This window comes from Lepisosteus oculatus, chromosome 3 (assembly GCF_040954835.1).
Source record: "Lepisosteus oculatus isolate fLepOcu1 chromosome 3, fLepOcu1.hap2, whole genome shotgun sequence".
Lineage (NCBI taxonomy): Eukaryota > Metazoa > Chordata > Actinopteri > Semionotiformes > Lepisosteidae > Lepisosteus > Lepisosteus oculatus.
This window is the reverse complement of record NC_090698.1, coordinates 47,903,860-47,920,368: the sequence shown is the minus strand read 5'-3', so window position 1 is coordinate 47,920,368 and position 16,509 is coordinate 47,903,860. Positions and strand designations below refer to the sequence as shown.

Below are 16,509 nucleotides of genomic sequence, written 5' to 3'. Positions count from 1 at the left end.
CTACAAGTAATTCAATTACTTTGAATTTGAAAATTCAGAAGGCTTGTAAGGCTGTTGTGTAGCATTTATTTTTACTTCAAATCAATAACTGAAAGTTTAAAACGCATAAAATGTACTGTAACATAACACACATACTGTAGATGGTTTTAGACCTCATATGGTATATATAGCACAAAAATACAACAAACCTGTATGAAACATGCAGTGAAAATGCACATTAGAACTGACAAAAGGCATTATTTGTTTGTTTTTTTCAAAATTCTCAAGAGTCTCATTATGGAAAACCAGGGTATCTCAGCTAATAAATATTTCAAACTTACGAATTAACACAGGGTTATGTGTCTGTATACTGTATATTGACTTAAGTAAGAAACTACTTTATTTTAAAAAATAGAGAAATATGGGCCTATAACGTGTTTTTTTTCAAATACCTTTCATTCAATATTATTTTATTCTTCACCTTAAGTCATTTATTATTCTAGTGTGCTTTTCTGACATGTGCTGAGATTAAACATTTTCCCAAAGCTAAATAATTAAATAAGCTGTTAGAAGGGATAGCAGAAAATACTTTCCACACACCTATTGGCTTTAAATATGGACAGATTTTTTTTTTAAAGAATGTCTCAATCTAAATTGGGTGAAAAAATTACACCTTTTCTTAGGACTGCTATTTTCCACCCTAAAAATGCCTTCTCTAGATGGAGAGACATACCGATAGCACAATATGGTTTAAGTGTCTGCATTTATCAAGATTTCAGAAGAAGATTATTAACAGCTTATGAAAGTCTGTTTCCCTATAATATACAGTTTGTACGTGGCATTTCTTCTTGAATTAGATGTTTAAACCAAATATGTTGTTTGTCAGAGTACTGCTACTTGACATCCTATACAAAAAAGCAAATGATGCCTACAAATGTATCTTTTGTAATATATTCTCAACATACTTAGTTTAGTGTTGAAGAATTGTAGCTTGCATGTATGTAAAATCAATATCTAATATGAACCTTCTACAGTAGTTTCATGCACTGAAAGTCTTAATATGCATGTGGCCACATGGAGGAGCTAGAACGTTCCTTTCTATTACTCAATACAGTTCAGACCCACTATACCATAATATCAAGCCAATGAATAAAGTATTTCCAAGGTGATGAATATACATTTTATATTAATATGACTAATTGTAAAAAGGAAGGGATAATAAAAGAACAAAAGGTCTGATAGCAGGTCCGTGTTTTTTTCTGATATGAACTATGTCCTGCTTGTGAAAAATGCCTCGTATGGACTAAGACAATCCTCCAAATAAATCACTAAAAGGCAGCCACTATGAGGAATACTGTATTGCAGATGTAACATATTAAGAAAAGCCAGTGTGAGTGAGCAAAGGAACAACAGAGCAAGAACATGCTGAACAAGCTGAAGATGTTCAATTCAGTATGATTAAGGCCTGCAAGCACAGCCAGTCTGGTCTTGTCTGGAACCTACTAATCACAGCATCTTTGTGAGGCAGCAGAAGTTTTAATTTCACATTTTCCCAGATGACAAAATGAACTATTCAATATATTAAATCTAATTTCATTGTGATATATAAACCAAGCAAAGACATTCATTATAATCAAATGTTTAAAACACAAAAATCAGTAAAATATTTTGCATTTAACCCTTTAAGTCAGTTTTTAAAGTAAAGTTTTATTTGAACCTGCTTAATTGGACTCTATATTGTAGAAATAATTAATCCATGGTAGGAAGGTACCCTGTTTCCTTCCTTTCTTATAATAGACTTGTGTTATCTTTGTGCTTTTGGGTATTTTTGGTTTTATCTTTGTGCTATTTTCTTTATACAGTAGAATAACATGGAGAAATATGAGGTTTTAATCTGTTAATGGTAACTTTATCTACACTTTCAAATCTGGCTTCACTTTCAAATAGCGCTATTGACAATAAACCTGGACTTAAAAGATTTTAATACCTTCCATATTAGATATCTGAGACAAAGCAGTAACCAATTCCCCTCTGGATGTTATCGACAGCAAGAAATGTTTTGGTGGCTAAGAAGTGTCTGCTAAACATTCAATACAATAAGAAGTCATTATTTCAAAAAGTAAATGTATACTGAAACAGGAAGAGATTATTCATTATTATTATGAGCTGTAGGAGAAAGAGATTAATGTACTGTAATCAGTCTTTGTCTGTTTTATGCTGTAGGTGTACAATCAAATTCACATCAACTGACGAATTGCCGGTGTCTGTCAATAAGTGTTTTTTAGTTACTATATAGACTTGTCTCCTACTTTGAACATATAAACTGGCTTTAGCAGAAATCTTTGTAACAACATGTTTATAAAATACTTTGAAATGAAGCTACATGCAAATTATGGCTGTAAATTCTAGATGTAAAGTATTTAACAGGTTGTTTAATGTCCAGTTATGAGAAGTATTCTTATCTTTCTTATTTTTTTTTAATCTAATACACGGTGGCTCCAGCTTATAGCAATAATATTAGATGACATTTTAAGTGTGTATACATTTTAGTGTTTATATTTATTTTTCCTAGTCCATGTGTCAGAGGAGACTGTAACATTAGTGCTGCCTGTGTCTCTAAACCTGTCAGAGACATCAGTCATTAATTTGATTGATTGTTCCAAGGGTACCTGTAAGGCCACTGTATGGTGGTTGGTTCTGTCAAGAGAACTGTGTCAAAACACCATTGTGAGTTTAATCTTAGAGTAACCCTTAGTAACAGTAAACTTTTACCACTTTTGTAAATCCACAGGAATCATTTCATTTAACTGCCTGGAAGAGATCTAGCTACTAACAACCTACTATCAAGCCAAATGAAATACAGTATACTGTATGAGCTGAATGGCCTCTTTTCTTCGTAGGGTTTAGACCATATGTTCAAAACAGAACGGAAAATTAAAAATCCTACTAAAATTAATTTCATATACATTTACACAGTGGTAACTGAACATTTAATTATCATATTATAAGTGAAATGGGTTTTTAACTTATTTAACCTGATGTTACACTGGCTGTAAGAAATACACGTGCTCATGTTCTTGCAAAAACGCCTTCACTAATGTGAAGGTTTGGAAAAATGAGATGGATGTCTCACAGTCTCCACACCACAGCTAAGCTCTATTAATTCTGCAATCATGACCATCAAAATTCTCCAAATAATTCAAGTCCTGGTGGAGTGAGTCAAACCCGAACAATTGCTGTCTGTCTCAGCAGGTGCAGTGGGGTTTGAAGAGGTGAATCAGCCCCTAGCTGGTCCTCCATCCCCGGTCCTTTAGCACACCACGGGTCCCCTGCCACGACTCAAACACACTGTGCAGCTGGGGGGAAATCTCACCTGCTGGATATACTTCATTCAGGAAGAAACTAGAATTCCTCACTATTCAGATTCAGAGCATTTTCAGAAACGAAACATAAAGAAGATGGGCTTGGCAGATACCACTTTCACATGTCATCAGAAATAGTAAAATCTGAAATGAAATAAAACTGAAAATAATAAAATAGATGAATGCATTTTGGATTATGCAATGCAGCGTATATACTGCAAAAACACAAAATCTATGTTCTTATTTTTTCTTAAAATAGTGATGATGAGTTTTAACAAGAGCCATCAGAACAATAAGGCATTGTTTCTCTCGGTTTGTGGGCAGGAAAATACTTTATTTGTAGCTATAAGATACAGAACAGCAGAGTTTGACATTTTATACTGTATAATGATACAAAAATGAGTATTTTATCTGTCAGTAATTAGGGACTGTGAAACCAAGGTGTGCAAGATAATTCCTATGCAATTCCTATGTAAGAAAACATTACTAATGTTTTATGAAAAGGAAGAAGACAAAAGAAACATTGTCTGAAGATATTATATACAGTATTATATTAATACAGTATGTTAATAAAATACATTAGCAAACTATCTAATTACACTTCTCTAAAACTCCATTTCATTCCTTTAAAGGATGCTTTCCCAGAATTGTAAACTCTTAGCATTTAGGTATCAGTGATTGTGGTACACCTCTAGTTGTCAAGCCAAATCGTCAGGGCGAGAAAGGTGCATTACCAGGGAAAGTTGGGTTGGATGATTAGGACAGGTGTGGGCGTTTGTGACAATCAGTGTGCATGTAAATGCTGTGTCTTTTACGAGAGTGTGTAATTAAAATGTAATTGTTTGTGTGATTCAGTGCGTGTGGGAATGTGTTCTGAAGCCGTGGGAGGCGTGACAGTACCCCCCTTCCTCGTGGCAGCTCCTGATGCCACAACCGGATGATTAGGGAAATTGCAGCGAAATTCGCAGATGAGACTGGAATCCAGAATGTCTTTTTTGGGGACCCGTACATTCTTCAGGACCGTGTCCCTGCCAGTGCACCAGAAATTCTACCCCTACCCCTATACCACTGAGCATCCAGGATTTTATTCATGGTGAAAGCTGGAGCATCATCCAGAATATTAGGAGCAGGGGGACGAGGTTGAGGTCTGAAGAGGGTAGAACGGTGAAAGGGCTTGAGGAGGGAGACATGGAAGGGGTGGATCTTGAGGATAGGTGGGAGTGCAAGGTGATAGGAAACCAGGGTAATCTTGGCGAGCACACGGAAAGGTCCCATAAACTGTGGACCCAGTTTATGCGAGGGTTGGTGGATAGATAGGTTCCTTGTGGACAGCCTGACAAATTATCTACGTCTGAGCCTAGGGAATGGGTGGCGGTGATGATGGGTGGCTTTCTTCTGGCACTGGGTAGTCTTCTGGAGGGCACATCTGTCAGTCTTCCACAGTTTCGGTAGGGAAGAGATGTATTGACGCACTGATGGAACTTCAGTATCTGGGGAGGTATTCGGGAGAAGTGATGATTGATATCCAAGAACACAACAGAAAGGGGACATGCCTGTGGAAAAGGTGCAAAGGGAATTATGGGCATATTAGGCCCATGGCAGGAGAGAAACCCAGTCGTCGTGGGTTGAGGAAATGTAGGCCTTTACAAAGGTAAGGAGGTCATGGTTAACTCTCTCTGTCTGGCCATTAGCCTCAGTGTGGTAACCAGCTGTGAGTGAGGTGGAAGCTCCCAAGGCCTTGCAAAATGCCTTTCAAAACCTGGATATGAACTGTGGACCCCTGTCAGAAACCACATCCTTCGGAAAGGGAAAGGGCATCAGCCTTGAGGTTCTTGGATCCGGGCGAGTAGGTAATGCAAAAACAGAATCTAGAATCTAGAAAAGAAAAGGGACCAGCGGGCCTGTTGAGAGTTTAGACGTTTTGCAGATTGGATATAAGCCAAGTTCCTAGTTTATTTCAGCAAGTGATAGTTTTCTAGAAAAAAACGTACATGGATGGAGTGCTCCCTTATCCCCAAGACGTTGTGACAGTAAGGCGCCTACACTGTGACGCTGTGGTGTAGAGGGAATGATGAGAACAGGTGTTTAAGACAAGAGAAGGCCTTGTCGGCCTCAGGAGTCCATTTGCCCTGTCTGGGGCCTTTGCGAGTCAGGGCGGTGATGGGTACTACAACTAAGCTGAAATTTCTAATAAAGCGGCAATAGAAGTTAGCAAAGCCTAGAAAGTGTTGTATTTGCTTCAGGTTTCTAGTAGTTGGCTAATTCCTGATAGCTGCGGTCTTTGAAGGGTCCATTTCCCCACCGAGGGTTGACAAGATATATCCCAGGAAATGAATCCTAGAAATGTGAAATGTGAAAGATACATTTTTATAGTTTTGCATAAAGTTTAATTTATATAAGGCGAGACAGGACCTTCCTGACGTGAATGACTTGTTCAAATATCAAGATGTCATTGAGGTACACTAAAACATACTTCTGCAGAATCTCTCTGAATATGTCATTCATTAAATTTTTAGAAGACAGCCGGAGTATTGACTAGGCCAAAGAGCATCACTTGGTATTCATATTGCTCATGTGTGGTGATAACAGCCATCTTCCACTCATTCCCCTTCCATATCCGAATTACATTATAAGCGCCACGGAGGTCAAGCTTAGTAAAAATGGTAGTGCCTCTCACAGATTCTAAAGCCACTGGGATAAGTGGCAGGGGATAGCGATGCAGGGTCTCAGGGACCCATCCTTCTTCTCAACAAAGAAGAACCCCGCACAGGCGGCAGAGGTGGAAGGGCGAATGAAGCCCAACTTCAGAGACTCCTAAATTAATTGCTCAAGGCCTTAGATTCTGCTGCGGAGAGAGAGGATAGATGCGCTCTCCAGGCAACAAGTCAATGGGACAGTCGTAAGGATGGTGAGGGGGCAGGGACAGAACATTTTGTTTACTGAATGCCAGCTGAAGGTCTGTGTATGGTGCCGGAATCTCGTTGGCAGGCGGCAACATTGAGTGAAGCAGTGAGGACCCCAGGACAAGGGTTCACTGTGAGACCAAGAGAAATGTGGATTATGTTTTTGCAACCAGGATTAACCCAACAGAAGGAGGTGAGAAGGAGATTTGAGACTCGAATGGACTAGTGATGTGTAGTGCCCACTTATAGGGAGAGAGGGATAGTCTGCCAACTGATAAAACCGGGAGCCATTGATGAGCTGTCCAAAGAGTGGTGACAGGGGCTCCAAGGGAATATTCTGGGTCTCAGTGAGGTCGGAGTCGATGAAGTTTCCTGCTGTACCTGAATCAACAAAAGTTGTGAGTACATGACCCTTGTTCCAGGAGAAAGAGTCCAGATGTTGGGAGGGAATGAGAAATTGTACTAATTGTGTTGGAGAAGGGTGGAGTAGCTCTAGGCGGTCTGGCTGGACAAATTTGGCTGAGGATAAAGAATGTAGTACCCTAATGAAGTACATGGTTTGGAATGTATTTCCAAACCATGTATTTCTAACAAATCCTTGAGAAAAGGTAGTACCCTATGCAGAGCTTTTCGTAAGGTTGTCAAGCCAAATTGTCAGGACGAGAATCAGGGTCGGTAAACAAGGGTAGGTCAAGTATCCAAATGTCAGGAAAGAATATTGCTAAGTGTGAAAAGAAGAGTGAGCTCTAATGGATGTATCTCAATCACTGAGCGGGGAGATGAGTGAGAGAGGGAAATGGGAAAGGTGCATTACCAGGGAAAGTGGGGTTGGATAATTAGGACAGGTGTGGGCGTTTGTGATAATCAGTGTGCATGTGAATGCTGTGTCTTTCACAAGAGTGCGTGGAATGTAATTGTCTGTGTGATTCGGTGCGCGTGGGAATGTGTGCTGAAGCCATGGGAGGCGTGACAGTATTCTTCTTTTCCTGTGTTGTGGAAAATGAAAAAAAATTATTAATATTCCACCCAGCTTGAACTTCTAATTGCTGTGCTTAATTCAGTAGACAGTAAGACAGCATACTAGTATTTTTAAATTATCATTAACGGTTCTGTATAAGTCTTCAGTGAAATATTGTTAAGACAAATATAAAAAATGATGACAATTGCATTAAAAATATTACTTGTTGTTTTTCAGGACTAGAAGTGAATTTTGTATAAATCTTTGTTTCCAGAAAACCTATGATTTAGTAATTATATTCATATCGTTAATAAACTAGGACAAGTCTTAAATCAAGTACCACACACAGTATAATAACTCTGAAAGCATAATGGAGAAGGTATTGTTTCAGTAGTTTTTTTTACAAACCTTGAATACTTTACATCATAACATGAATGATAACTGAGGTCCTACTTAGCATTTATCATTTGATCCATATCTGAGATATGAATCTTTAGATTTTAGACTGTGAATAATCTAAAGCACTGCCATTTATTCTTAGTGACTAAATCCACCAAAAGGAAAGGTTGTATTTCTTTCACCCCTAAGCACAAAGTAAATGTTGGAAGGTTAGTTACATTGAATAAAGCAACCTCAAAAACAAATTATGTGCTGCTCAGCATATAATGCATTATTGTGAAACTGTCACTTCCATGTTATTGAAGCACCTGTACCATACTTGTGGCTTCAGGATAATAAATAAGATTACCTGCCCTTTATAATATCTTGATTGTCTGGTCCAAATATTTTAATACAGCAGCATTTAAATCATATTATTACATGCTAGGCTATTATGGATTTGTGCATATTACATTTTGCAATACCCTCTTCCACATTTTAATGAAAGCAACATTTTTAAAATAAACAGCTGTAAGTTGGAGATAACATGTGAAGCACAAGATGAAGCTGAAATAGGCACAGTAGTATCTACAGTAGCCTGGCCTTGAGTGGCAGATAGGGTCTAATGCAGCTGTATTTGCAGAGGGCTGGTATATTGTGTAATATGTCTAGACATGCTGTGTTCAAAGCCCACTATCAAGGGTACTACTGTGGTTCTTTTTGTATTCTGCACAGATGCATATTAGTAACTTGTTATAAGCCAGGATGTATGATAAGCACTTCAAAATCTGATAGACAATGCCAGGATATCCATATGTATGAAGGCTGTATAACACCTTTGTATTTGATGAAGATTAATAATAATAAAAACTGGGCCTAGTCTTGCAAAATTTCAATACTGCATCCCATAGAACTATGTCACTTAGAAGAGTAGTATTCTATACAGTATTCTTCACAAGTGAAAAACCAAGGGCAATCAATTGATCAGTATGTAACTCAATTGAAGAAAAAGATTGCATCACATGAGTTTAGTAATCTCCAAGAGACCGCATTGTATGTAAGCAAGAATCTGGAGAGAAAGATAGCTTAGAAATCTTGACCTTACTGTGCTGAAGGCAGTGAAAGCAATTGAGTAAGTTAAGGGCAAGAAAACCACCGAACTGAAACAACAAGCTATTGAGTGTGGTCAGTGTGAAAATGAACATGCTGTTCAATAAATAACTGGAAGTTTCTTTTTTTAAGTGCTTGGACCGGAAAAAAAGATCACGGTTAGATAGCAAAGCTTAATATCAAAGGAGACACAGGCATAATTAAACTACTGGAGCACAAGCCAAAGTACTGCTGGAGCAGACTTAAATAAATGAACAGTGGAATATATACACAAAGGTACTGTCAAAGTAGTTTAATTCATAGTAGGTAATGTAAATACTCATGTTAAGATAAACAGCCTCTTAGGAAGTTAATGAAGAGAGTGAAATACTGTACAACAATGAAGCAAGACACTAGCACTGTTCTAAGATAATGTCTGTGGTATAGGATCCTTACTGAAAAATCAAGGAATTAAACTAAACTAAAAATCCTCTCATTGTACATTTTTATAGGAAAACATCATTATCTGTAAGGGAGGTAAACACAGGAAATTAAAAGAATGGCTAAATTAGGCATGGTTGAAAAAGAAAATGAACCACCAAGTTGATCAGACCTTGTCTTGTGGGATTCTATTCTATTTCCCTCTTACAGTCCGCACATGAATGTGCCTATTCATGGGTCTTTGAGCCCTTGATGCCACATATTATCCCATCTCATTCTATTCATGCTCAATAGGGTTCAAGCTTGGTGAGTTAGGTATCCAAATCACAGCTGTCACATTCTCATTTTGCCAGAAAACTGTTACACAAGCGACATGGAGACACGAGCGACATTCTGTCCTAATGGAATGTTTTTCACGTCACGGTTATTCTCCACGAAGTAGAGCAAATGAGTTCCCAAGATGCAATCAATCAAGTGCAGTCAGGTTGCCATAAATCACTACAGGACACCTGTCCAGACCATCACAACGTGACCTCATCACAATTGGTCTGTTGTGTACATGAGTGTATCATTCTGCATATTTACACTGTACTTGCTTACTTTCATCAGTTCATAAATTCATTGATTCATTGATAAAGAGGACATAGGGGATACTTCTGACAAGCCAGCCTTAGGTGAGTTAGTTCAGCCTCCAGCATAGTAATTGCACAAAGTTATTATTCTGTTGATAAACAGGCCAGATTGGTCCCTTAATTAGATTTTATATCTTAATATTCACTAGACTTGATGTTCAACTGGAGAGCTCACTTTAGTACTTGTGTTCAATCAACTGTCTCACTCACAAGGTGAGCTGGTTGTTTATGCAACAGTAAAACAAAATACACGAGAGGCATTATGGTCAGACCTGAATGATCAATTAATCAACATGAATCCAAAAATATGTAATCAATATCAAAATATGTATAAAGTAATTTGTATTTCTATAAAAAACATATGTACATACTGTACATACAGCAATACATTTCTTTTAAAGATAATATTTTGACCATAACAAGTCAATGAATCTTGCAGTATACTTTTCAGATGATTTTGTGACACATTGATGCACCAGTTACCTGTGCATCCATAGTGCTGACTGCCATGGCACAGGAGTAGTCAGAGAAGAAGACGGAGAGTTTACAGTAGGTGCTTATGTAGGATCTAACTGTCCCTGTTTACTTCACTATATAGAGAGAGGCAAAGAGTGACAAGCACTTTCAACACGCAGCTTCCTACTTGAACTTCTATATGTTATATTTGCAAAGAACATCACTGTAAATACTGTAATTTAGAGAGTTATATACTCTACTAAACTATTGAAATTAATACTTTTAAGTTCCAGTTTGGTCTTAGAGGATATTTTACATTCATTAAGATCTAAACAATACCATTGATTGAAATGATTTTATGTCATCTGTATTATATTCTAGTAAGCTAAAAATCTTCTCCTTCCCCGAGCTCTTTTACACTATTTTTTCTGCTATTACGGGTGCTTGGGAGCTACAGTATCTACTAAAGTAAAGGCACATTTAATACATCTTGTTAATACTGAATGTCTGTTGCAGTGGCAGTTTTTACTCCATTTTCCCAATATTCAGTTGTACCTAATTGCCTCTGTCAAACCCAGCACCTTTTTAATTAGCCTACTATTCCCTAAGTGCACTGGGAGCTCAAGCTATCTCCAGCTAATTTTGCAGTGGCTGGTGAAAAATGTGTCTTTTGTCGTTATTAAATAGGTTGAATTATCTGTTCAGGTATTTTAAGATAATTACTTACATCACTTATGATGCCTCACCACGGGTCATTAAAGAAAGGTTTTTAAAAAATACAGTCTGCTGAAGCATGTCTGCATTCCAAAAGCAGAAAGAATGTGTGTTTCGACATAAACTAGCAAAGCGGCATGGCCATACTGTATATCAAGTCAGCAGAAAAGGAAAAGGGGCTAGCAAGTGTGCTATCATTAATTTCTTATGAACTCAGAAACTATATTCATTTTCAAAGAAAGAAAACAGTCATATCTGGAAGATTTTCAAAAATTGTTTGAGGATATTGCTCCATTGGAAAAGTACATTTTCTTCAGCTGATTACGCTTTGATTTTTCTGCTCTGAATCCTCCTACCAGATGTTTGCCACTGCGGAGAGCAGCCTGAAGCTTCTCCTCGAACAGCTGGAATTAGCACAGCTTGATGCCATGAGCTCAGCTTGCTTAGGTTTTCTGCTTCCCTTTTGAGTGAGTTAACTGACGCCATCACTGAAGTGGAAAACACCTTTGAATTGATCACTCAGTCTTGTTGAAAACTGAGCTCATGTGGGCAGTTCTGAGTCTGTCTTGAAGGAGGAAGCAGTCCAGCTCCCACTAAGTCCTTTCATGGAACTAACTGGACCTTGGGCATGACATAGGTGTCCTACCATGTGTGCATTGTCCATAAATTCCCTTTTTCCTACTTCTGATCTTCTGTTTGTCCTCAGATGTTTGTAGCTTGTTTTTTTTTCTTTTGTAATGTCTTGGTCACATTTATGGCCTATCTTGCTTTTGTTGCGGGGTTTATTTTTTCTAAGCAAAATAGTCTTGCTTTCAGTTAGTGGGCAGGTGTGTAAAAATCTATATTCTGTTATACATAAATGAACCTGCATCCAACTCTAGATACAGTACTTTTGGTAGGTTGGGGAGATATGTTTAACAGATAAATTCAATACAGGTCTATTATTCAAACTTTGAATGATAATTATATTTTAGCTATTCATTTTAAAACTTAGATTTAATGTATACAATAATCTATGAATTCTTCAATAAAACTTCAGAATTCAGGAAGTTTTAATTTGTGTTGACAATGTTGTGTCAAACTGAAAGTCTTGATATCAGGCCTTTTGCAGGAAAACTGAACACAGAAATGTATGGGGATTTTGTTTTTGCTTTGTTCAATGCAATAATCTTGGTTTGAATTGTGCAGTAAAAACTGTTAAACACGCCGAGTATACTAAGCTTTAACATTTCTAAAATTAAACAAATAATAATGCTGTTTTGCTTTACATACTGTATGCCTGATTTTTTAAAGCTATTGTATATAGTAATTTTCCTTACATGTAATAAACAGTTTTTCTTTTATAATTTAAACATACTTTATATAATTTTAAGTATTCCATCTGTCATATTAATGTCACATTCAGTTGTTTTTTTACAGATGAACCATTGTGAGAAGGTCATCAAAAATCATTGTATTTATGTTTATTTAACATAAATAAATAAGCATACAACTTGACAACATCTTTATTATTTATACATGAGTATTTGCATTGTTTCCATGTGTTTCTTCCATACTTTCGCCATTTTGCCCTTCATTTACTACTGAAATTTTTTGAAGCAGTTGTCTCTGGTGTACATAAATCTGCTTATTTCAGGCTACTTGAAGGAGACAAGGGTTACCTGACGTACGGTAACTGGCCACGCTGTAGTGATTATAATTAGACCGCCATGAAAGGCACAAACCTACTGTAAAAGAGCAAAGTAACCTTCTTCAGGCTGTTTTGAAGATTCAATTGCAATTGTTTTCTTCATCAATGTTATCAAGGTTGTTAAACCTTTGTTTTTGCAAAAAATAAATACAAAGAGTTCACATTTATAATAAAGTGTATAAACTTATGTAATTAAAAGTTTCTGGTGCTACATAACTCACAACACACATCCATTAAGTAGAAAAACCAATTAACAATTCGGCCCTTTTTGTGTCCAATTTATAAAAATCTTTCTTCACATTACCGATCTCAGCTTTAATAATGCCTAAACCAGAGAGTATGAGAGAGGCTGGCTATGGACTTGAGTCTTATGGTTAAGGGTGTAGCAGAAACGGAAAGACTCTAAGTGGCAATGAAGGGTTTTTGTTCCAAGGAAGGGATTTAAAAACTAACTTCTATCAGTACATTTGCAGTGGGTATGCACACTAGCAAGGAAGATAATATAGTAATACATCAGAATCAGAAGAAATCAGAATCATTTACATGAGATTTGTGATAGGTACTGGAAAGGAAATATTAATCGTCACCTAGTCCCAAAATAGGGAAAATATGTCACACTGAGTGTAGCAAGATATTAGACATCATGCAAGGCAGACCATTCTGGCAGCTTTGACATTAGTGGAGACAACTCAGCTCTCTACATCTTCAGTGATCATCTTCATAGTGAAAGGAAATCCATGGTGGTCAGGTGACATTGTTTAAAACTGTTTGAAATTGTAAAGATGATATAATAAAGCAGTCTAAAAATGTGCTGATGTCTGTTTTGTTTTAAACATTTATTTTAAGACTTGCCAAATTGTTTTACAAATATAATTTGCAGGGATGCATGACATTAGCAGCAGATAATATTTCAACTATTTTATTTCACAGCTCACTAATTGAAGAAAAATAAACTCAGAGATATTCCAAGTATTGCCATGTTTTCATGGCTGACCCATAGCAGAGACTAATCTGTGTGACTACATTAACCTGTGACACTTTTCACACTCCCAAAGCTGAACAAGCTCATGAACATCTTTACAGTAAATTCAGGTTTTTGTTATGGAAATAGAAATGTATTTTAACTTTCTTACTTGTAGATTATATCCCCCCTCTTTCTCTGTGGTTAGATTTTTGGCTACACATCCAATTCTTACAGGTTTAATCCCAAATGTCCATTATGCGTTGTCATTCCACATGCAAGTGGCCACAAACAAAATTTTTCCCAGTGACAAATTGAATCTCAGTTCTACCTGGAAAAGCTGAGCTTTTGCTGCTAGAACTGGAATACAGGTCTTCTAACTTGTTAGAAGGCAACTAAACTCCATGACTTTGTGCAAGAAATGTGCCCAATAATTGAAGATGTGTTTCTAAAATTCAGGACTTTTCCTGCCTTTTGTCAATTATACAATAGTTTATGCTTTTCTGTTTTCACTGTAATCATTGGCCAATTAAATACAGTACAAAGCACTTTTATTAACTTAAACATTCATTTTGTGAGTGTCAGAGAGGAATAATTACTTTATCTTTGAAAAGAGGAATTGCTCAGCCTTGCTCTTTATTTATTTTCTTCTTTATCTGCACCAGACTCTCAAAGTGATTGGACGTCAAACGACTCATTCTACAAGGAACAAAAGATCACAAGATGAAAAAGAATGTCTGTTCTGGGGAACACAGGGAGAGTGTAAGTAGGCTTTCCATTGTTTTCAGGAGCTTTGTCAAGCAGTTCATAATCTGTTTTCAGAAAGAATTTGCCAGTTATCCAAAGTAAAAGTGATTAACTGTGTTAATGAGTTCTTATAGTATAGCATGTTACGGTACAGTATATTAAGCTTAAGTCAGTTTTCCCATACTGTTTTGAAAAGCTTTATAAAACACAGTTTGTGATGTTTTCTATTTAGGAAACTCTATATTTTTGCAATATCTTTATCTATTTGGCTAGAGTTTAGTATTTCCATTGCTAATTTATACACTGAACATTCGATTTTAAGTACTGTGTTTTCTTATTGAGTTTAGGAGTTAAGACAGGTAGTGTACCTTCTTGATGTCAGAATTATTTCTTTTTGAGTGGTGCAGTTTTAATCTGAAGCATGAAATTAAAATTTTATTCAGATGACTCAGAGCAGTTTCATCTCAAATCATGTATGGTCAAAATTGCTTTGAAAAATAAACAGATGAAAGGCACAGGTAAGATGAGCAAGACTGATTGCTGTGCTCCATAAATGTACTGTATACAATATTTTTGCAAGGACCTAAAATCTTTAAAACCAAGTAGTATACTGGTATGGGCTAATGAAAACAGGTCGTTACCATATACTTCACAAAAAACTTGCTGTAATTTGCTGAAATATTATTTAATGAATGCTAAGAGAGATACAACTAACCAGAAATTATATAAATTACCCAATGAAAAATTTTTTTCTAATATATTATGACAGTAATAATATTTCTCTATGTGGGTCATGCAGATATGTTTTCATTTGATATTGAATGAAAGTTACTAAAGAACATTTCCCCATTTTTTCTCCTGGTGAATATTTGATAATCTATAAATTAAATAACATTTAACATTTATAAATAACATTTTAATCTTTGTTGTACTTAAGCATGGGTCTGAAATTCTGAGTTTTCTTTCTTTTGGTTTCAGTCTGCAACTGTGAGGTAAAAAATATTTTTTTCTTAAAGTCCACAATGCATTCTGCTAGAATTTCATTGTTCAATGCAAACTGGCTCCCTCTAGTACTTCATGCAAATTGCTGTACTAGGAAGAGGGAAATGCAATATGCAAACTGCGGGCTAAATACAATAAATCCTATTTCAATACCACATTATGTATTAGTTTGCTTGTCAGGCTTAGTCTGAATCATCCATGACCAACACGTATAATTTCACTCTTAAAGTGTGGTTATTTAAAGACCAGTTAATGAGGATGCAAAGCACTGCAAGAAAAGTCAATGCCTGTTCAAAGAATTTAGAGGATTATAACCAGAAAGCTGTTGACTGTGTTTGATAAAAAGTTAAAATGTAGCTGTATAAGGATAGAAGAAGTACAGTTGTAATCTTCATGCTTTCCTCTATATTTATTTACAACAAACTGTATGAATATTGTAGATTAGAGTCTTTTAGAAATCCCTTTTCTTCTGTAACATATGGTGGAACAAAAATAGAAGGTTTCTGATTATTGATATTTCTGAATATGAATATTTCTAAACATGTAAGAATTATAAAGTGCCAATCTTATTATAAAAAAATGCAAAATAATATTTTAACTTGTATTTGCAGAACAATAAAAATAACTGCGTCAAGCCAAAATAAATGCACAATTGGAGAGTCTTTGATTTTACTTATGACTTATGTTTAATTTCATGATCAAGTTATTATGGTAATAGGTTTAACCCAGAACCTTATAGAAATTTGATGGGATGAAATACACATGCTTAACTTATAATAGCACTGGCTGACTAGCTGTTAAATATGAAGTTTTATCTGGAGATACTAGACAAAATTCTGATTACTTCAAATATATGTTAAATATATGCATATGCTATTTTAAATAGCCTACTCACATGGTTTATTCTCTGAAAAGTACTGTAATAAAAATCTCCAGGCCTCTTCTTGAAGTGCTTTGCATTCTTTAATATGTTTAAAGTAGAAATGTAATAGCTAGATAAATGAGAACTAATGACAAATCCACATGTTTAGCCAAGGTGTTCGCAGTAGAGATATATCATCTGGTGTCACCCTTATATTCCTAAAAGAAATTACTTTTTCATTGCTATATAAATGTTCCTGCAGTACGTAATTTGCACTGCCACAGCATTATGTTAATACAGTATGGTGATTCAACTACAACAGATTAACTGAAATA

General features: G+C 36.1%; 1 protein-coding gene across 2 annotated transcripts in view; it reads left to right on the top strand.

The window, feature by feature from the left end:
* The window catches only part of pde4d (phosphodiesterase 4D, cAMP-specific), a 507,544-nt gene that overhangs the window by 44,307 nt on the left and 446,728 nt on the right, over positions 1-16,509 (top strand). For both annotated transcript variants that reach the window (XM_006626906.3, XM_015367790.2), the window contains exon 2: positions 14,229-14,325. In XM_006626906.3, the coding sequence (XP_006626969.3) occupies positions 14,287-14,325 (39 nt within the window). In that variant the 5' untranslated portion in view covers positions 14,229-14,286. The remainder of the gene's footprint in view (positions 1-14,228; positions 14,326-16,509) is intronic.